Consider the following 23934-nt stretch of genomic DNA (forward strand, 5'->3'; position numbering starts at 1 on the left):
CCAGTAGTTTTCCCCACAATGTCTTCAAGAGCGGTACAATGACATCTTTTATAAATGTTAAAAGTAGACTCATAACGGTCACAATTTTGGAAAATCTAAAATAAAACGGAAAGCGTGACAGATAGTTATAGTATGTACTACTACTAGCTAGCTGATGTAGAATTTTTTGGACATTTGAAAGTGTAAAAAAATAAACTAAACAAATATAGAAAACGAGCTCCTGCGTATGGCTATAGCATGTGCAAAACCAAATTTCAAACCTGATGTTAGTTTTGCTTTTATTTAAAGTGTTTATGTATGAAATTTCATTTAATTGCGTCCATTTCCATAAATAAGAAAGTTGGCACTGCACATCCTACAGAAACCAAATTTGGAAAATAGCGCTACATTTGATTTTATTCCAAGTGGCTATGTATCAAATTTCATTTAAATATCTTCATTAATAAAAAAGTTGCCAATTCACGAACTCCGATCTACAAATTTGATAAAGAATCCATCTACTAAATTTTATCGTAATCGGTACATTCGTTATCGAAATATCGTGCTAACGGACGGACAGACACCGCAAAATTATAAACTCGCTAGGAGCTCGTTAATAAAGGATGTTTTATTTGCAAAAATCAACTTTTTAAAGTTTGAGCTTATTCAGATTGACCATTAGTTTAAAAACACCCTGTAGAATCAAAATTTAAATCATTCTCATATATCATCAAGTCAGTATTGTTGACTTTGGAACACTTTGAAATTCAAGGCAACGGAATCATAGGGACAGGGCTCAAAACAAAAGCAGTCAAAAGATGAAAATTTTGAAAAATTTTAAATAACTTGAAAACTGTTGATGCTAGGTATAAGGAAATGTGGGATTAAACGACGTAGATTTTCATGTAAATTTCGAAAATGCGATAAAATACAGGGTGTGTTTATTAAAAAAAAAGTTGGTGTCCAAAACCGGTAAAACAGGAAGTGCACCGATCATGATGTGTTGTCTTTCGATAGATCATGAGAAACTATTTTGGTATGCAAGTTTTTAGATTTAATGTATAAATAAACCTGAAAACTGTTAGGTAAAGGTTTCCGTGAAACAGCCTGTAAAAATGAAGGTGAAGTCGGTTAGTATACAATGTGATTGATTTTGCGTGTCCAAGGGTATATTTTGTTTACTATTGGAGATAAAAAAGTATAAGAAGTAAAAATATTCTCCTTCCAATATGATAAAGCTACATATCCCAAATATCAAGTGATATAAAAACAAAGAAGAATCAGAAAACAAATTAATTTTTTTAAATAGAACAGTTCCTTTTGTCTGTAATATTCTTAAGGAGCTTGAAATTCTCTTTACAATGATATGGAATACGTTATAATTACCTACCTTAGAAATTAAATTGAAATTAAAGCTACAGTAATCTGTTTAGAACCGATCGCAATAGCTGTGGAAATCTAAACAAAAACGTAAAATTTACAACAGGAAGCGAAGAAAACAAATGAAAAGCAGCTACCAAAATAACTATTATAATTTAATAACAAAATATTAAGTAACAAAAGTTTTGTGCGTACGATTACCTGCTTCGAAGTTAAATGCATCAAAAAAGCTCGACGGCCAGATATAATAGATATACAGCTTGAGAACAACTCCTTTATATGAATGGATAAAAAAGTGCGATTCAAAAAATAAATACCTATACTAATGTTTTGTACAGGCTCTTGCCAAAAGTTTACCGAACCCTAGTCAGAACCTATCATCGCTATCGCCAAGGAAAGACCCAGCTCGTTTGCATTCATTTTGCATTTACTATCAGGTGAACGTGTTTCATTCCTTCGACACCCCTGAGGATAGAAGATGTATATACAATGAGGATAGGTACTGAAGGTGGGCTGCTCAGGATTTCCTGACCCTATTCAGCCAGAAAAGGGGAATACAAGGATGGGTATCGTCGGAGCCGGCTTAAGACAAGAGTCAAGTGTAAGCGAGCACTAAAATTTGCGCCTCTGACCGCCGCGCTAAAGCCTAAATAATGGGAACGTTTGGCAAGCAGGTTTTTAAAAATATAGAGGTCCATACTTAAAACATATTATAACATAAATTTAATTACGTGATTTACTTATTTACAATTAATTAACAGTAAATTTATAACAATCTTGAACTGAATTGATTTATAACACCCAAATATCATTTATCACTCACATACATAAACACAATTTATAACAGTGCGAACTATTTATTACTTCAGTGTTGAAATTGGAACTGTCGTGAAACGCAATTCGATTTGCTTATATAGCAAACTCTAGTTTTCTCCAGTGCTCCTGAATGTTCTAGAGCATTCTAGAATAAAACATCATATTTCCCGGAAATATTGCGTTACATTCGCCTTTGTTCTTTATCGCCAATTAATAATCTTTCATGGCGCCACAATATCTATCGGAGTTTCTGGAATATTTGCTACAATATTTCTTCTCAGTCAATGTCCGGTCTCAACAGAAAGATTGAATTCTCCAGCTATACCTACCATTGATGATGACTAACAAGCCATGATATGATATTAGGAATTTTTTCAATCTATGTTATATCGTGGTATGTGCGTAATCGTGTGATCTTAAAAATTTAAATTTGAGTCGTTTTCTTGTCTGCGCCGTAAGCGGAAGGTTACACCTCAAAGTGAAAAATCGCTATTGGCTGCACTTTGTCGTTCGTCCGTCCTTCACACGTACAACTACTACACGACTGAACCGATTTGGGCGATTTAAAAGAGCTTGGTGTAAGGATTCCGTGCGTACCAATATTTTGGTTTTGCACATGCGCAGTGACAAAAAATCAGTTTAACGCATGTGAAATTCTAACTTTTTTATTTATGAAGATATTTAAATGAAACTTTATGTGTAAACACTACGAATACAAGTGAAACTAACGATGTTTTCCAAATATTGTGTTGCGCATGCGCAGTACCAACGTTTTTATTTACAAAAGCATTTAAATGAAATTTGATACATAGGCACTTGAAATAAAAACAAATCTAACACCACTTTAAAAACTTAATTTTAGACCTACGAACTGTCAACTTTATTATTTACCAAAACATATAAATTACATTTTTAGCGTATTTTCCTCAAAGTGAAAAATCGCTATTGACTGCACTTTGTCGTCCGTCCGTCAGTCCGTTCGTCACACGTACTCCTTCTACACCAGTGAACCGATTTGGGCCATATAAGGCTCATTTGAAAGGGCTTGGTCCAAGGATTCCGTGCATCCGTGGTTTTGCGCATGCGCAGTGGCAAAAATTTGGCTTAACGCATGTTCAATGTTTACTTTTTTTATTTATGAAGATATTTAAATGAAACTTTATATGTAAATACTACGAATATAAGTAACATTAACGACGTTTTCTAAATGTTGTGCGCATGCGCAATGGCAACTTTCTTATTTGTGAAAGCATTTAGGTAAATGAAATTTTATACATAAACATTTGGAATAAAGATAAATCAAGACCAATTGCAAAATTTGGTTTTGAGCCTGCGCAATGCCAACTTTCTTATTTACGAAAAAAATTTAAATGAAATTTAATACATAGAAAACAAGCAAATCTACCAACAGTTTTAAATTTTAGCTATGCGCATGCGCACAGGAATTTTCTTATTTATGAAAGGAGTGAAACGGAATATCATATCTAGGCACCTTGAATGAAACAAAATCTAATACCGGTTTCAAAATTACTGTTAAGGCATGCCGTATGTTTTATTTATAAAGGTATTCAAGGATTTCTAATGTAGACAATGCGCAATGCTATTTAGAAAAGCATTTTAAAAAAGTTACATATGTAGACACTTTGAATAAAAGTAAAACTAACGCCTATTTCAAAATTTGTTTGTATTTGTATACGCTCCACTATATTTCATTAAATTGTATAGACTTCGACGATAGGCGACTCATTTGAAAGAGAATGAGATAAGGATCTCTTGCCTACCGGTATTTTTTCCCGGCTCCAGCATTAACATTAGGAGGAAAATTTATGTTTGCATAATAACTTTTTAACTTGTTAATACTTATACAGATTTGTATGATGAACACTTTGAACACATTAGTAACTGTCTAGGTAGGTATACCTAATTAAAAAGAAGTTGCAAAAAGGGAAAATAATAAAAGTAAAGCATCAGCATCAAAAATGCATTGAGGTACCTAAATTCGATTGTAACATTTTCTGATACATACCTACATTCAGTGTGTCACTGGAAAAACTTGTATTGACTCTATCCTTTTTCGCCACAAATCCTCAATAAAAGCTTAAAATCACGACTTCAAGTAGTTTAGCAAATATTAAACCATTTGTATTATCTCGATTTTATAATGGAACATCATTTCCTTTGAAAGTTATATTTACTCAAATGGAGGTGAGGCATAGCAAAGATACTCTTTGGGCATAGTTAATTGTTCAAATGTTTGCTAGACTTTGACTGTCTCTAAAGGGTGTACAATTCCAAGATTCAAATTAGTAGGTACCTACCAAAGTTCTAAAAGTAGTAAATAATCATCTATGTGTACATATAGTTTGATAGAATCCTAACCGTAAGTAGGATATATAACATAATATAGGTACCACAATCAATACTGATGGTAGAAACTCTTACACTAACAGCATCTTAAACCAATCTAAAGTAAGATATTGAAACGTAAATTAATAATGAACATGATATATCGCTATATATAAGTATACCTAAGTTGGGGTTCGCGGATTTTTTACCTTTATTTATAATTTGCGCGAAGTGCATCATAATACGGGGTGTCTGCAGAGTTCGCATTACCAGACGTTTATAACGTATCAAGTTTTACACTTTTGGTACGACTTCTATTTTAGCGGATGTTTGTACCTACACAAACTTTGAACAGAAACACGGTCGTATACACAGGTCTGGAAACTCTGTTGTTTGAGATGAGGTTCGATCGCGTAGTACCATAAAGTCGTCACCAGGGCCGGCTCAAAGTAAAAGCTACATGTAAGCAAGCACTATAATTTGCGCCTCTACCCGCCTCGCTGAAGTCTGTATAATGGGAACTTTTGGCAAGCATGTTTTTAAAAATACAGAGTGTTAATTAATGTCATGCAGATATTTCCGAAGATACAGGGGGTGATAGCACTCGTTAAAATAAGAATAAAATGCAAATATGTACGTGGTCTAAAGGGCGTCATTTTCGTGATACAGGGTGACAAAGTTTTAATTTTTTTCTCGTATTTTGCGTTTTCTCTCTTATGTTTTGTGATATGATAATTGTTTCAAACTTGATACATGACTAAAAAATAAAGGCAAATAAATAAAAAATATTTTTTAGAATCTCTACAATAAAGCATCAAAACCATCAAAATCAAGTTAGCCCCTCACTTTTTAAATTTTCAAAATATTTTTATTACAATCGTTTGTTGGTGTTTCTTAGTTACATTTTCACGTTTGTTGGATGATTGTTATTAAATTATTCAAATTTCAAAATTTGGGCGTATAATTAGCCTCCCGCTTTTTGAATTATCCTAATATTTTTATTACAATTGCTTGTTGGTCATTTGTTGGTGTTTATTAGTTACATTTTACGTTTGTTGGTTGATTGTTACTTAATTATTCAAAATTCAAAAATTTGGGCGTATAGTTGGCCCCCACTTTTTGAATTTTCAGAATTATTGTACAGATACAGTTGTGTATTTATTAATATATTAATTGGTATATCATCAAAAACACGACCAGAAGGAACGAGCGAAAATGATTACACGTAAATGGTACGAGTTACAACTTGGGGCGGTGTTCCCAATAAATTAAGAATAAAAGTTACCAAATTGTCAAAAAGCTTTTTTTTTCGAACGTGTGCACTTTATTTTCTTCTGCTTGTCAGGCAACAAACTGGGAAGTGGGAGTCCTATTAAGTATTAACATAAGATCATCTTCAGAGATCATGGCTACAGCCCTGTTTTGTTCACACTACACTAAAAACTGACAAAAACCATGCGAATAAAACGTATAGTATATGGCTAAACCAAGAGTATGTACAGGTTTAGTCTTCGAGTTTGCAAATCGAAGGGCCTGCCGTCCGGTAAACAGCATCGTGTATGGCGAGCTTAACACTTACATATAGGTACAATAAGTTGCAGGCATTAAATTTAAATCCTAGTGTCATGTCTCTTTAATAGTCAAATACGAACTGGTTTATTCACATTGAACATTGATACAATATGTACATAGACATTACAATACTTTAGTGTATGATTGGTTGCATACACCACATCTCCCTTATTTATAAAGAACATAATCATTTAGAGCAGGTGGTAGTCTAATTTGTCTTTTGCTTCTCTCGTCACTTGCACTTACACTTGGTTTAGAATGATCGCTATCCTTATTACTAATTACATTTTGATGTGAATCTAAATTGTCATCATCAAATTAATATACAAAATTTGAATAATACTTATCCTTATTTTCTACATTATTTGTGTGACATTGTCTAATATAAAATCTATTTCTAATTAACACCTTACCATCTAATGTCTGCACTTTGTAAGTTGTATTACTAAGTTTGTCTACTATTTTACCCTTTTCCCATAGGCTTTTGGGTTTTAATTGATACCAAACAGCTGTGCCGATTTTAAAATCTTGTCTCGGTCTTACACCTTTACTATCATATTGCTTTTTGTTGTACGATTGAGAGTTACTAATTTTCTGATTAAGTTTTGTGTTGTTAATTAATTTTGGATTTAACTTTGAATCAATTATTAACAAGTTGTCTCTGAGGTATCGGGACATTAAAATTTGAGATGGTGTATAAGAATTGTAAACAGGAGTGTTACGGAAAGCTAATAATGCTAGATAAATATCTTCATTATTTTCAGTTGATTTCTTAATTAATTTTTTTATTGTTTGAATGGTTCTCTCCGTTTGTCCATTTGACTGTTGGTGATGCGGAGAGGATTTTATTGATAAAAAATTCCACTGTTTACTAAAATTTTGAAATTCAATGCCTGTGAATTGTTTTGCACTGTCGGAAACGACTATTTTTGGGATTCCATGTCTTGCAAAAATTGCTTTTAATTTGTTAATTATGTTACTAGATGTTAAATTTTTTTGAAGATTCGAGATTTCTGGAAATTTTGAGTAGTAGTCTACTACAATTAGATAAATTTTTCCAGATACTTCATATAAGTCAATGCCCACTTTTTGCCATGGTTTTTTAATTATTTCGTGTGAAATCATCGGTTCTCGTTTATTTGAGTTCGCATGTCTATTACACATCTCGCATTTATTTACAAGAGTTTCAATGTGCGAGTTCATGTTAGGCCAATAAACAGATGATTTTGCACGAGAAATGCATTTGTTTATACCTAAGTGACCTGTGTGTATGTCGTCTAGGATTTTGCTTCTCCACGATTGCGGAATAATGACTCTCTGTGACATATAAATTAAACCGTTGGTACCTAGCGTTATTTCGGCTTTTAATTTATGATACGGTTTTATATTACTTGGAATTTTACTAATACTTGGCCAACCGTTTACTACATATTTTTTAATTGATTGAAGTTCTTCATCTTTACTGACTTCTTTTACTAACTGTGCTACCCGATTATCAGTTATTATTAATTTCTTTTGAATTAAGCATACCTGAGCTTCAAGATCTAAATTATCGTCAAATGTCTTACTTGAATTAGCACGTGACAAAGTGTCTGCAATTATCAGATCTTTTCCTGGTTTGTAGATTAGGTGAATCTGATATTTTTGTAAGGATAATAACATACGTTGAAGTCTTGCAGGGCACGCATTTAATGGTTTTTTGAAAATTGCTATTAACGGTTTGTGATCCGTTTCTACTATGAATTTAGTTCCGTAAACGTACTGATGGAATTTGTTTACACCAAATACAATAGCTAATAATTCTTTTTCGATCTGAGCATAGTTCTGTTGTGTTGTTGTCATAGCACGTGATGCGTATGCACAAGGTTGGTTATCTTGTAATAGTACTGCACCTAAACCGGATTTTGATGCATCTACCGATAATGTAATTGGTTTTTTAGGATTATAATATCTCAGTATAGGTTCTTTGATTACTAAATTTTTTAATTCTACAAATGCTTTATTTTGTGGTTCGCCCCATTCAAATAAATTTTCTTGTTTGATAATTTCCCTAAGTGGTTGAGTTTTTTCTGACAAATTTTCTATGAATCTACCAACATACGTGATAAAACCTAGGAATCTTTGTATGTCTTTTTTATTTTTAGGTTGAGGCATATTTTTTATAGCATCAATTTTTTCTTCATCTATCATTATCCCTTCACTCGAGAATTTATACCCTAAGTATTTAATTTCCCCTACTCCAAATCTACACTTACTTAAGTTAAATTTTACATTTTGCTCATGTGCTTTTCTGAACACGTTTTTTAGACGCTCGTCATGTTCCTGTTTGTCTTTACCGTGCACTAAAATATCATCAATGTATACCTGCACTCCGTTATCCGCGAATATTTCTTGGAATCGTTCCTGAAATACTTCACTAGCGGTTTTTATACCGAAAGGCATTCTTAAAAACTTGTACCTGCCAAAAGGCGTTGCAAATGTGCATAGTTTACTTGACTCCTTATCAAGAGGTATATTCCAAAAACCACTTGTAGCATCTAATAGTGTAAAAACTGTGGAACCATTAATGTTTGAAATTATGTCGTCTAAACTTGTTAATTTATATTTTGAATCTTTGATGGACTCATTTAAGTTTTTTGGATCAAGGCAAATTCGTAGAGAACCGTTATTTTTCCTTACAATGACGTAGGAATTTACCCACTCAGAACTTCCTTCAACTCGTTCGATTATTTTTAAATTTACCAATTCGTTCAAGTGTTTTTTAAATTGTTCTTGAATCGCAAAAGGTACATTTCTGATAGGCTTAACAACTGGCATTGCATTTTCATTTAGTTCAATGTGGTAGGGTCTCCCTACTTTCCCTATTCCTTTAAATAAATTTGAATTATCGTTAATTAGCTTTTCGTATCCTGAATTACAATTTTTATTTATGGCATAAATTTCTTTTAATTTAACCTCCTCGTGAAATTTGATTATGTCTAACTCAACACAAGCGTTTATACCAATAATCGACCCATTGCCTTTGTGAATATGGAATTCAACATTTTTAATTAATTTGTCTTTTAGTCTAAGATGTAAATAGCATTTACCTACAATCGGAATTTTCTGACCTGTAAAAGTTAATAAAATTTCATGCGATCTTTGAATGCTTTTTTCATTAAATTCAATACTTTTCAATTGGTCTAGTGAAATTATGTTTGCATTAGCACCAGTGTCCACTTTAAAATTGACAAACACATTGACTTTGTTATTTACAATCAGTTCTATAGTACAATTATTAATTTTTGAATTGTTACTAATTTCATTTATCAACAGACTTTGTTCGTAATTATCATGATCAACAATTTCATTTATTTTCCTATTTCTATGTGATTTATATTTACAGACATTTGCAAAATGATTTGGTTTTTTGCAATTATTGCATAAGGCACCATAAGCAGAACAGTTATTAATTGAGTGATTTTTACCACATCTTGTACAATTACTTACTTTTTTAAATTGGTCTTTGTTATCAAACCGTGACTTCGTCTCCTTATTGGCACGTGAGTTTGATTCCATTGTTCTTGTGGTCCTTCTAATGCTGTCGATCTCGTTCACTCCTTGGGACTGTGACGATGTATTTTGTTTCATGTCTCGAAGTTGTTGGCGGGAACTCTCCGTTACGATACAACATTCAATGGCCTTGTCTAATGTCAAGTCTTCCTTTTGTAGTAGTTTTTCCCTGACAGCTTCGTCCTTGATTCCAATTATTAACATAGTTTTTATTAATTCGTTCCTTAATGCCTCTTCACCCAAATTGCATAGTTGAGCTTGGTTTTTCAGATTTGTGATGAATTGTTCCAGCGGTTCCTCATTTTGTCTCGAAGTAAAAAATTTGTAGCGTTCATACGTGACATTTGTTTTTGGAACAAAGTAATTTGCGAACTTTTCCTTGAGGGAGGCAATTTTATTTTTCTCGTTATCTGCAAACGTGAAACTGTTGAAAATGTTAATGGCGTCCTCACCCATGTGATGAAGCATTTGTGCGCATTGGATCTTCTGGTCCTTGCCATCTAACTCTGTTGCTGTTGAATATATTTCGAATCGCTGTATCCAACTTTTCCAATTTTCGGCTAGGTTTCCACTTAATTTCATAGGTCGTAGTTTTTCATTTGAGTCCATTTTTAATTTCTCTGCTTCAATTTTCATTCATATAACTTGATTTATCAATTAAATTTAGGTTCGTGACTGCGCCATGTCATGTCTCTTTGTTAGTCAAATACGAACTGGTTTATTCACATTGAACATTGATACAATATGTACATAGACATTACAATACTTTAGTGTATGATTAGTTGCATACACCACACCTGCGAGTTTATAATTTTGTTGTGCCTGTCCGTCCGTCCGTCCGTCCGTTAGCACGATAACTCATAAATGAATAGACCGTTACGATGAAATTTTGCAGGTGGATCCTTTATCAAATTTGTAGATCGGAGTTCGTGAATTGGCAATGTAGCCCAAAAAATAAAGTAGGCCCTTTTGAAATCTCCGTTAGTTATGAACCGAATTGCATGAAATTCAATATGCGCATAGCTTTAGCCATATAAAACACAATTCCAAAAGTTGAACCTAATCGATCAGCATTCACACTGCCCTTTGCGCATCTCAACCATTTACAGACCAAATTGCAAACTTTATTTATGAAGGTATTTAAATGAAATTTGATACATAGCCACTTGGAATAAAAGTAAATTTAATGCCAGTTTCAAAATATGGTTTTGCGCATGCGCAGTGCGAACTTCCTTATTTATGGAGGCAATTAAATAAAATTTGATAGGTACATAGGCACTTGGAATAAAACCAAATTTAACGCCAGTTTCAAAATTTGGTTTTGCGCATGCGCAGTGACAACTTTCTGATTTATAGGAGGATTTAAATGAAATTTGGTACATAACCACTTGGAATAAAAAAAATTTAACATCAGTTTCAAAATTTGGTTTTACGCATGCGCAGCTTATTTATGGAGGCATTCAAATGAAATTTCATACATTTTAAATAAAAGCAAAACTAACATCAGGTTTAAAATTTGGTTTTGCACATGCTATAGCCATACTCAGGAGCTCGTTTGATATATTTGTTTAATTTATTGTTTTTAACCATTCTTGGAAGTAGTCAGAATAATATTTTGTGCTTGTTTCATTGCAGGGCCCAGAGACGAAAAATCGATTGATATAAGTGCCCTTTCCTGTATATACATGACAGTGCTATGCAAAGTTAGGTTATAAAAAAATAACAGCTATTCAGATTTTAATTGTCAATTTTGTTGGCAGCAAATTATGCCCGAAAATGGCAATGATTGCGGTACTTTCTATATCTAGTGATTTTAAACATCCCTACAGTGACTTTTTTTTACTTTTTTTTTTACTTATAAAGTCACTGTAATCCACAGATACGATTTTTATCGTGGAGATCAAGGCATAATAGTATATTACGCACTGAGTGCGAAAGTAGGTTATTTTTCGAAGAATTTTAATCACCCGAGGCGCGCAGCGCCGAGGGTGATTATATTCTAAGAAAAATAACCTTTCGTCGAGGTTCGTATACGATTTTATTCACGATCATCATTATAATCATTCCATTATCAAAAATAAAATAATTCACTAAATTTATAAGTATTATATTCATCTTATGCGCCATCTGCAATATTATTGCCCTACATAAAATGTTGTCGGTAATACAGATTTGGAAATTTACCTAATTAATATTCATATTAATTTAACATGCATGTTAAAATATGGCCCATACTAAAGAATTTCAATGTACATCCCCTCAAATAAGGGAAATTGAGTGTAGTAAAAAAATTTACTCCCCGAATGAATTTTTGAAGTGAATGAACAATGGTGGGCAGGAAAGGGTATAGGTAAAACTTCATGTTTTACTTGCTTATTTTAATGAGGTAAAGGTAAAGAAATCATCCACATTATGAACGACCAAATAATGTTGTGATCCACATTCAAACCTAATGCGGTAGGTAATGCCTAATGACCATGTCAGTTTTATTACCTATTCTAAAATGTACCTACAGCGATCTTTTGTGATTACAGATTTAGACTGGGTTACAATATTAGTATTATAATCTGTGCAGATGTCAATAACGAAAGATTTATTCTCCAGATCCAATCAGGTAGTCACACCTGTTCTAATACGATAGCCCTAAAAAATAGCACTATCTATTTCTAAAATGTGACAAATTACATTTAATTACCGGACATTGTTTTTGGCATATGATCGCTACAATATTAGCAAGTGCCAGTGGATTTCTTCAACTTAAAACAGTTCGGTGGCTGTAGATTGGCTGCAGTAGCAGGAGGTTTCGTCGCCAATTCAGTGGCCCATTCGCTTTACGGGCACGCGGAAATAACAAAGTATGGCAGTATCCTCTTCAAGTAGTGCTACGATGTCTCCGATATGCAATATGATGCCATAAATTGCCATCCCTTGCTCTTCTCATGGGTCGCAAGCGCAACCCAATGTTTCCATGTCTTATAGACAAGAATTGAACTTTTCCACGCAGAAATTTAAACAGTAATGGGCTCTCTAAAGTAACAATCAATTTCATTAAATTCAAGTTCGAGTTTTATATACTTACCGATCCTTTAATAATTAACGGTTTCTTTTTGCTTTTGTTTTTACTTAACCATTTAGCACCGCGCTCGTTTAGTTTTAGGTTACGTGAAACAAACCATCATCTTCCGTAATCTGGCTAAAGTTAATCACGACTCCTACTTGTGTTTACTTCGGTCCGCATTTACTTATTTCACTTTTTCGCGTTTGGTCGTTCATTTGCAATTTACAAAAAAAAGCACAGAACTTAAAATAATCCATATTACTCATAATAAGAATAAGAATTGTTTTTAAAATGCGGTTTTGAACAATTCGCATCTTAATCAGCTGTCATCTGTGTCAGACAGTTACGATGAGAGCGCCATCCATTAGGATATTAGCAACTAAATCGAGGTAGGTAATGAAATATTACTAACCTCGAATCGAACATTACTAACCTCGAGAATCTACTTTCCTCCCTCCTGGAAAAATAAGTGTTGTAAAACACAACTTCCTTATCCTTCAAAATGACAATTATGAGACTGATTACAATATGATCGTGAATAAAGATAGATAATAAATATATGGAATATAAAAACACTGATTATAGAAAGGCCAGAAAATGTTTTCAGTTTTTAAATAAAAGGTACGATTACAAAGATGCATCGGAGACAGTGTAAATAAATTCTAATTGAAACTATTTGCTTTTTCATTACAATACTCGCAAAACTAGGCAAGTAGTGACGTGGTGAATTAGGTAGCAGAGCAATGAAAATTTAAAAATTAAAAATACTTGGTCTTGTGCTTTTGTTTCGTACAAACTACTTTTTTATCGAAACATTCAGGCTTAAATGGCCGAATTGTACGAAAATCGACTAAACCGTAAACCGACAGGTCTAAGGTGTCAAAACAGAAATAAATTATTTTTGTAATATCCTGACCGCGACAACTTGGATAGCAGTAAGCGGATCAAAGTTGCGTCTACGTACTTATTTTTGGTGTACCGTTTAAACTTTTATATTCCAAAGCTACCATTATTTTTACAATTAAAAAAGAAATTGAAGGTTAATTCTTCATAAAAAGCGACGGTACTATCATTGTATATTTATTAGAAGTAGGCCAACGGGCAACGCATTCAACAGCGAGCGCTGAGAAAGTGGTGGTACCTAACGGTATTATGGCGAACTAAAATGGATAAATTGAAGGTTTATACCTGAACTAAGTGAGAGTCACGATAGATAACTATACTTTAATGACCTTGTTACAAAAGAGAGACAACACTTCAAAATGGCAAAGATAATACTACTTACAACGGCAAGTATGCATTATCATAGAGTAAACAACGTTTAGAGATGCCACGGGATAGGGAATGTTGGTTTAATAACAATTATGCCCATGCAGTGCTGCTATCTAGTGACAAATGCTGGTTACTGTATTCGAATCTGTTATATCCGTCTATAGGAGCCAATGAATTAAAGAATACCAGGAAGGAGAATTGACTTTTGCAAATGGCGGACAGTAGTTTCCTGTTCCAGTGGCGTACCTATCTTACCGTTGTAGAAGGATACAATTATAAACAGAGACTTGTTATACTAGTAATGCTCCTCCCTGGTATTCTTTATTCATTTATAGGAGCCTTTAGGAAGAGCTTAAGATATTTCAAAGCTGAGCTTTAAATGAAATTACGTCATCATTCATGAAAGTTGCAACAGCAACTGTACTCCATGGTGTAGGTAGTAATTCGAAACCGTTACATATTTATAGTATGAGCATAGAGTAAACCTTATTTACTCTATGGCATTATTCACTGTATTTACAGACGCGACAGTTTCATCTGACGATTTACCGTTACTTTTTACAGAATAATTCGGGAATTTTAGATTCTGTTATCAGGAATCTAAAGTTTTGATACTTTTATAAATACTTGATTATCGTTTTCTAAATAGGTATACTAATATACTATTTTGGAAAAGTGGTTGTGCAAATAATATAATAATAATGTTTATTTACGCCTAGGGCAATTTACAATATAATATACTATATAAAATAAATAATCGTACCTAACAACTACATGTACAGATAACACAAAATAATTTTTTTAAAAACCATCAGAACTCCCATAACTACACACAGACACAGATAACACGTATTGAAATAGAAACGCAGACGCTTAAAATATTGAACAGTAGGTATCACGAAAATAAAATGTGTAAAGTACATTTTCAATAATAAAAAATGTGATATTCCTATACTTTTCGACCGCACATGGGGATTTACGGAGATTTTTGCTTTTTGCTTTCATAACTTCATAAAACAACACCTCATACTTGTTTTATTTTAGGTTATCAAGATAAAATAATAAATAAAGAATACGCGTGTGCGCCTCTTCTAATGTCATTGGTTCGCAATAAGAAGGAATAACCAGGTGTCAAATTCTTGACAGAATAGCTTCCTAGCTGAAACCAAAAATTGCCAACATATGTACGCACTTACAGACGGGAAAAATTTATTTTTTAAAAGTTGCTTAAAATGATCTAAAACGTCAACATTTGATGAAATTTCGCATTGTACCTAGCTCATGCTATGAAGAGAAAACCGTCAATTCGTGGAATTGTATGCAACCAATATTACACGATTTCAGGATACGTCAAACATTTCTTGAACTGTTATCGAACATACCATTCCAATTTATTCGTTGTGAAAAATCGCAATTTGACACTAATAAAAAATACACACTAATAATGGGCAACTTAAATTTGACATTAAGCGACCATTTTTATAGCATAGATTATTTCAAACAAATTCGCGTAGAGTTGATTACCTGTTTTCATCTATTCCCCATGATTGACCTGTTTTTTTAAAGGTTACATATGCCGAAAGTATACATTTAAAAAAATTCTCTGTACTACAGAGTCTGTAGGTATATATAGGAATGGAAGTTACTGCAAATCTGACATAATAAGCTAGAAAGAAACCCAATAAGCATTACACAAGTGTGAAATAAAATACACAACAAGCTAAAGGTGCTGATGCCATTCATGCGTCTTTTGAGTAGGCTAGTATCCACGACACATTTAATCGATACTGTCAGTGTAATATCGATAAAGTTATGTCTCTCTGACACTCATATAATGCTTATTGGGTTTCTTTCTAGCTTAAGTAAAAAACACAATACCTACTTATTTGTTTCCATGCCGGTATATCCAAAATTTGAACAAAATTAGTCGACCCATTAACTTCAAAAATTACTAACATAGATACATATATACGCATCGCGAGCTAGGAGGCTAAAAATTGGATTAATGGGACAAAATTCATTGAAAATAAAATATTTATTTTTTAGGTACAGGATATATATAAAAAAATTAAATAAAACATAAAAGTTCGTCCATCTAAAATATTTTCCATACCATATAAAATACGAAAGGTGCATTTTTTACGCATGCATTTTGTTTGCTTTTATTAGAGGGACCTATCATCCAAATTTCGTTAAAATTGCTCCATAAATAAGAAAGTTGGATGTTGCACATGCGCAACTCGATTTTTTGCGCATGCATTTTGTTTTCTTTTATTAGGAGGACCTACCATCCAAATTTCGTTTTAATTGATCCATAAATAAGAAAATTGCATTTCTGCGCATGCGCAACACGATTTTTGCGCATGAATTTGTTTGCTTTTATTAAAGGGACTTACCATAGAAATTTCGTTTAAATTGCTTCAGAAACAAGATCGTTGCGTTTTGCACATATGCAACACAATTTTTTGACTTTGACAGTTTTTTTCTCCGTTTTTTGATAATATAACCCGGCCCAATTTTTTGTAGGTTGTACACAGGAAAATAAGGTCTTCCAAATAATAGAATAAAAATTTTAGGTTGCTATTTGAAAAAAAAGTTCGATGCCGTTACGGCGCTCCAAAATTTTTTTTCAAAAATCCGGCCCGTTATTTTTCTGTTCGGTATGCCTAAAACATATATACAAAATTTCAACAAAATCCGTCGAGCCGTTTTCTCAGAAAATTGCCAACAAACGTACATACAGACGGAAAAAATTTTATTCTTTAAAAGTTGCTTAAAATGGTCTAAAACGTCGACATTTGATGAAATTTTGAAATGTTCAAAAAACGGCTATCGCAATAGCTATCTAGCACATGCTAGGAAGCTAAAAATTTTATTCTTTAAAAGTTGCTTAAAATGGTCTCAAACGTCGACATTTGATGAAATTTTGAAATGTTCAAAAAACGGCTATCGCAATAGCTACCTAGCACATGCTAGGAAGCTAAAAATTTTATTCTTTAAAAGTTGCTTAAAATGGTCTAAAACGTCGACATTTGATGAAAGTTTGAAATGTTCAAAAAACGGCTATGGCAATAGCTACCTAGCACATGCTAGGAAACTAAAAATTTTATTCTTTAAAAGTTGCTTAAAATGGTCTAAAACGTCGACATTTGATGAAAGTTTGAAATGTTCAAAAAACGGCTATCGCAATAGCTACCTAGCACATGCTAGGAAGCTAAAAATTCGACAGAACGAAATTATTATTTCTTATTTCCTAGGCTTATTTCATATTTGAGTTTGTGTGCAAATCCATAAAGATCAGGTAGATTGAATATTGTTATTCCTTATTTCTTATTCCTTATTCGTTATTTCATATTTCTTATTCCTTATTTTTTTCATTGTGCGATGGGCCGTAGCCTACCGATAGATCTAGCCGTGACACAAGGTTGTTTTATTAGAAAGGTTGTCTGGTAACTCTAAACCAATAGAATGCTTGCATTTTGAAGGCGGGAAAACGTCATCCAGAATTCACATTTAAAATTGCTCATAGGTTACAATGCTAATAAAATGGGTAACAAATTTAGTTTTTGCAGTATATTTTTGGATTTATATGGGTATATGTATATGGGGGTGGTTCTTATATTGGAAATCTTGGAAGTTTATCGACTTCCACCTTTGAAAGCAATCAAAGTATTGCAAAAATGAGTGTGGTGCGTAAGCTGTTTTACATTGCATGAGGACTTGTGAAAATGTAATCAGATTAATTTTAGAGGTGGAAATGGATAAAATTCCGCGTTCTACAAAATAGGAAACACCCCTATGTACCAATACCTAGCCTTTGGGATTTAAAACTCTAAACATTCTTTAGCGGATGACGCCAAATAAAATGCTGTTGCGTTTTATGGAATATGTATATTTATATTATGTACAAAATAGTAACCGAAGTGCACACGGCGAACTCTGTCGTTGGGGTGAGCCCAGATGCAGGTCTTCTGACTGATGGAGTGTGGCGCGAGGTCGAGTTGGAAATGCGACCTGGTTCTGCAGGTGGAAAGCTTTTTGTTTCTTGAAGTGCAGTCGAAGCAGAAATTGCGATGCACTTTGCAGAGTTCGTGGCTCTGCTTTTAAACGTTTGCGGCCAGGGACGCTACGCTTTCATCGGTTGGTCGTTTTGACCAATGAGGGCGCCGCACGTTTTAGTTTGCTGCCGGATGTGAAACATTTTCTTACCCATTCTTTAAGAACGGTAGGGTCCTTTGGAAACGTAAAAACCGAGATTTTATTTACACCAGGATGAGGAATTTCAGTGTCATCGCCACTCATCTAAAAAAATACTTAATTATAACATACAAAAGTGCATATAATTGATGAACTAACCTTTCAATCACGGCTATGAAAACCCACAAAATTCACAAACTAAATGTCTTTATATTCCACCAAACAGGTATCTACAGCTAAAATATGTCCTTATGCACTTCAAAATTCAACAAATTTTAAACAAATAAACTATAACTCAAGAAAAATACAGCACCCGCGCGACTACAAACAACGTTGAACGTCAATGTCAGAATTCTCGATGACGTATACATTCCGTCCCTCCCGCTTCCGCCCACATAGTTACTAGGTAACCTTTGAAATAAAATAACCTTGGCCGTGACATTGATTTAGTGACGTCACAACTGGAGATGGGCCACTGCAACGCGATATATGTATGTGTTTAAATGCAAATTGATTCGCGCGCGTACTCATTAACGCGAAAACATTTAGTAATTACTTATTTTGAGCCGCAGGATTGTTATATGTTCTTTCCTAATTATCGACACGTGTTATTATGCAAAAATTTTATTAAATACATACATAAACAACAAATACTCACTGAAAACCGAGCTGAAAACAAATAAAATTTAAACATTCCAATACACACATCTGCCTTTTTTAGCGTAACACAACGAAGTTGAGGTAACGCTTATGTGCTCGTTATTCCGTCGTCTGCCTATCTGTCTGTTCCATCGAGATCTCGGCCCCTGGACCACCTAGAGACTACAGGTTTTCGGTCATTTGTAGTTGCAAAGGTCTATAGTTTCCCGTTACTCATCATTTACATCCTTTTCATATATGATGGCTGATTTTCAAAAATGGTGGGATACGTGTCTTCGGCAAGTTTAATCTGGTCTCGTGGAACTGTTAATGCTGTATTGTCTTATCTAGTCATCTTGTCTACCCGAATAATGAAAATGTCGGAGAAATGCTTTATACAAACCCTGGAGTAACTAGTAATTTCAAAATTGTCCCGGTAAATACATCTTAACCACTTTTTTGGATCGTCTTCATTTTTCGGCAAACGAAAAACCGTAAGGAACCTTGTCTCTTGAATTATAATTGCTTTTGCAACCAGGAACGCAGCACGTATTTGGCATTTTCTTACTTATTCTGTTCGAATACAGTTAATTTAAGTGTACAACATTAAACTACTTGGAATGAATTACATTAAAAGTCGATATGACTGCCGCCGTCAGTTGTGACGTCAACGCAATAGTGGGGATGAGTGTCACGGCTAGTTCTATCGGTACCTAGCAGAGACATGGAGAGGGGAGATCGGTGATCGACGAGTGCGCATCCAAGAAAGGGTGCGACCTCATGGGCGCTGCCATTTTTACACCCTTTGTGTCATGTTGTGTTTATAGTGGTGTTATTTTAGCGTGTGTTCGTGTTTAGGAGAGCTTTTTTCGAGGTTTAAGTGTTTATTTTGTAACGTCAACGTCACTGGCATTTTCTTTTGTTCATTTGGATTGAGATATTAGTTTCTTCCTACGGAGCTGCTGCCGAATAGAGTGTAGTGTATGAAGATTGCGTTAGATGTCCCTGGGTTGCGTCAGTAAACCTTTATAGTCCTGTTCAAATTTCGCGCTTCAATGGGTGTCAAAATGGCAGCCCCCTTGTTTTGTAACTTTCAGTTGCAGTTTCATGCGTTATCTCCCCTCTCCATGTCTCTGGTACCTAGGCTACGGATGGGCTTAAATTCGATTTGCCATGTTAGTTTGGTTGTACGTTAATCTGTGGTTATACCATCGACATATAATGGTTATACGCATACTGGATTTTCGACGGTGGGAAGTACGACGCTAACCACAGAACAGTAATATACGCTAACTTCACATACGTGAGATTGTGAGGGTTTGTGTATGAGATTTTACATTTAGTATAGCTACTACATATTCCTTTATTATAGGAGCTGTAACAATAGTATCTAAGAATTTAGTGTTTTTTTTGTAGAATTTGTGAATTGTTTTCAGCAAAATGCGGTGTTCTGTGGTTGGATGTACCACTGATAATGGTTTGAAATCAAGTGATCTAATGTTATTTCGGTTCCCAAATGACGAAAATATTCAAAAGCGTTGGATGTTCGCTTGTAAACGGGCAGGTCCGATTAATGTGAAAACTGCCAGAGTGTGTTCAAGACATTTTGACGAATCGTCTTATCAACGGAATTTACGGTTTGAACTCCTGGGCTATACCGCTCGAAATCGTCGCCTGTTGAAACCAGATGCCGTACCATTTCTCAATTTGCCACAGGAAAGGTCAACAAGGGATGTGAAAGAGAAATTGACCAGAGCCCATCACATTAACAAAAGAAATACTTAGGTCAAAATATCCTTTAGAATTCTTGATGCCTTTTTAAATTCGTACCTTCAATTTATCTAGCAGCATTGTTTATTCATTTAATAAACAATGCTAGCAGAGCAGTAACGAATTAACAACAATATAACTTACATCTGGATTGACTTACAATGTTGATGAATGATGAGTAATGTTTTGTTTATTATTGTGTCACACATTTGATTTTGTAGTCCGATGTAGTTTTATTTTATCTGTATTTAACAATATTGATAATAATTTACGTGTTTTATATACTTAAGTGTAAGTTTGTCAAGAACAATAAATTGACCTGTACTGTTAGGCATGCACACATCCTTAAGGAAGCTGTTACCAGTTCAGGATAACATGTCTTCCTTTTCGGCGAGTTATCTGTGGTTGTAGTTGTGTTAAACTTGCAAAATCAGCTTTACTCTATTAAACAGAAAACAGAGGTAAGTATATCTTAAGTAAGTAATGTACATTAATTTTTTAGGACTAGAATACTATCACCTGGACTAATAGTACAGGCGATAAGTACACAAAAAACGTCAATCTGAACATTTTGGGGGGGAAAGCTGGACTTTGTTGAAATGTCTCAGGTTAGGTGTCCCGAATAACGTACTAAAAGTCCCAGACCCCCAACTGCGCCGCTCATCGAGCTGTGGCACGTTTTTGTCCCCCGAAATCAGTTTTTCGTTAATATCTTGAAATGTAGCAGGCTTAGAGAAAAACTTTTGAAACAAAAAATGTTCCTCGTAAAATTTCCTACACGATATCTTATTTGCAAATTAGCCTAGGCCTAACCGTTAGCCTACAGCGTTCATTTGAGTAGTCTAATATCGAGTTTTTCGCGAATTTCCTGCAGTGAATAGACAGAGAAGTGGGTCATTTATGTCAGTCTACCTGCGGTGTACACTATTTCATTTTCATGGAATGAAGTTTTCAGCCGTTAAAATGAGAAGAAGCGACTGCGTGATCACCATGAAAGCTCTCAACACAATGAAAGTGCGCGATGAAAACCGTCTGGTGGATCCGTTAATACTGTTTAAAAGGATTTCAATTTTGAAGAAAAGTGACGCTCAACTGAAGAAATACCTGGAGTATGAATTGGCACCATACCCCTACTTGGCGCTGTTTGACGAGAAAGGGATGCGAAAATGTGTCAAATCTACACTCTATAAAATCTTCTCAGAGAGTGATTTGACTCAATATGATAAAACTAAGTCAACTTACGTTATTGATGGTGGCTTCCTGCTTCGTAAAATTCTGTGGGAGCGAGGGGAGACATACAAGGTAACATGTCAGAAGTACGTCTCATACGTTGAGCGTCGCCTACTGCCGCTGCATTCAGTCTCCACGCCTACCGATGCTTTCATCAGGTGCAAAAATGGAGAGGAAACAGAATGTTGATGAAATTTCTTAAATTAACGTTCAAATCGGCTATCCTATGGTACAATAAGTGAGAAGTACGTCTTTCATCAATTTAGGCGTCCATACAACCATAAGTACAAAAAATCATCAAAGAACTCAATATTAGACTACTCAAACGAACGCTGTAGGCTATCGGTTAGGCCTGGACTAACTTGCAAGTAAGCTATCGTGTAGGAAATTTTACGAGGAACATTTTTTGTTTCAAAAGTTTTTCTCTAAGCCTGCTACATTTCGAGATATTAACGAAAAACTGATTTCGGGGGACAAAAACGTGCCACAGCTCGATGAGCGGCGCAGTTGGGGGTCTGGACTTTTAGTACGTTATTCGAGACACCTAACCTGAGACATTTCAACAAAATCCAGCTTTCCCCCCCAAAATGTTTAGACCGATGCACTTACCGCCTGTACTATAACTACAATTTGTGAAGAATTTGAAAAATTCCTGGGAAGATTATATTGGTTATAAATGCATACCTAACATTTAACAATCTTGCAACAAAAACTAGTTTTTTAAATGCATATGCTTTAACAGTTCCTTCCTAAACAGTTTTATGGTTTTTATAATAGATTGTTCACCAATTTGTCAGAGCAGCTCGTTATTCTTAATGTTGATACTATCAACTTGATAGTAGTTATATGAATTTTAAGTTAGGATCTAAATGGATTTTTAAATATTTATAAAAGTTGTGAAAACGAAACAATTACTTATAAGTTGAAATTAAACAGCTTAAGAGGATTGGATACCCCAATGATGTGCGAATTTCGCTGTATCTTCGTTACTTTTAATTCGATTTACATGCAGTTTTCGACAATGTAATTCTAATTTATCGGTAAACGACGCTATTTAATTAAAATTTTAAATTTGTGAATATTTTGTTGTTAGAAATCATTAATTCTTGTGTCCGTGATGAATAAAGAAAGGTATACGAATGTGGCAACACCGCGGAGAATCTTCTAATAATAGCGCAGCGCGTTTCTCGGCAAATCGTTTTGTTTTTGTTTATGAAATAATGAAAAAGAAGGTAATGCTAGATTGCCGTTCTAAATTCGTCTAGTCCGCGTATGACGTCACGCGGAACAAAAAATTTGAATTTTTAATGACCGAAGGCCTAGATCCTTTAATAACTTTACTCTTCGAATAAATTACATAGATACGATACCGTTGATACAATCGTTGTCAAGGGACTTATTTGCCCTAAAAAATTTATCAAGATGAAGAACTGGCCCCAGCAAAAGTAAGTTGAAATTATTGTATCCTGGTTCTGTTTCGCTTTCGGACCGCGTGTTATCATTCTCGGTACGGTAGTTTCGAATTCGACTGCTTAGCGGCTATGACTCGATCTTTCGTGCAAAGCAAATAAACGCGTGTTATTGCTTGGTGGCGGAAATTTGCAGCATCATGAGAAATTTCTTTAAAAATAGTAAAAATCGACAAGACCCTGAGAGCAAAACGAAAAAGCCGCAGAAAAATAATTAGATTGCTTGCAATGTAATGTTTATGTTGTAGGTACAAAACATTATTTTGTGTTACTACAGGACATATATTTTTCAGTGTTTCCAAAGAAAAGCAAAACAGAAACAAAATTTTCCATACATTCCAAGCCTAAAAATGTACTAACCGATGAATACTCGTTTTTCTTGCTTTTGTTTCAAAAATAGCAAACTATCATTTTTTTTGCAGATATTTTAAAAAGTCGAACTTGACTTAACCTTTTTCTTTATTCATTGGTATTTTGTTTTGAACACTCAAATGCCAAAGCGCAGCAGTGTTGCCACAGCACAGTGCAAAAAGCTTAGAGCAAATGTAAAAAGCGCATGCTACTCTAGGACGCGCGTATTCTTGCTTAGATCACATTATACGTACCTATGTATGATCTAAGGCAACAAGTTCTGGAAGCAGGGATTTTTTCCTT

The 23934-nt window shown here is 34.2% G+C and overlaps 1 protein-coding gene across 1 annotated transcript; it reads right to left on the reverse strand.

Moving 5' to 3' along the window:
- Positions 1-6167: 6167 nt before the first annotated feature.
- Positions 6168-10438, reverse strand: LOC116182773 (uncharacterized protein K02A2.6-like). Its single transcript, XM_031503315.1, has one exon. The coding sequence runs from the start codon at positions 10279-10281 to the stop codon at positions 6412-6414; it is 3870 nt and encodes a 1289-aa protein (XP_031359175.1). The 5' UTR covers positions 10282-10438; the 3' UTR covers positions 6168-6411.
- Positions 10439-23934: the final 13496 nt, after the last annotated feature.

The sequence above is a fragment of the Photinus pyralis genome, unplaced genomic scaffold (assembly GCF_008802855.1).
Source record: "Photinus pyralis isolate 1611_PpyrPB1 unplaced genomic scaffold, Ppyr1.3 Ppyr1.4_unclustered_Scaffold7506, whole genome shotgun sequence".
NCBI lineage: Eukaryota > Metazoa > Arthropoda > Insecta > Coleoptera > Lampyridae > Photinus > Photinus pyralis.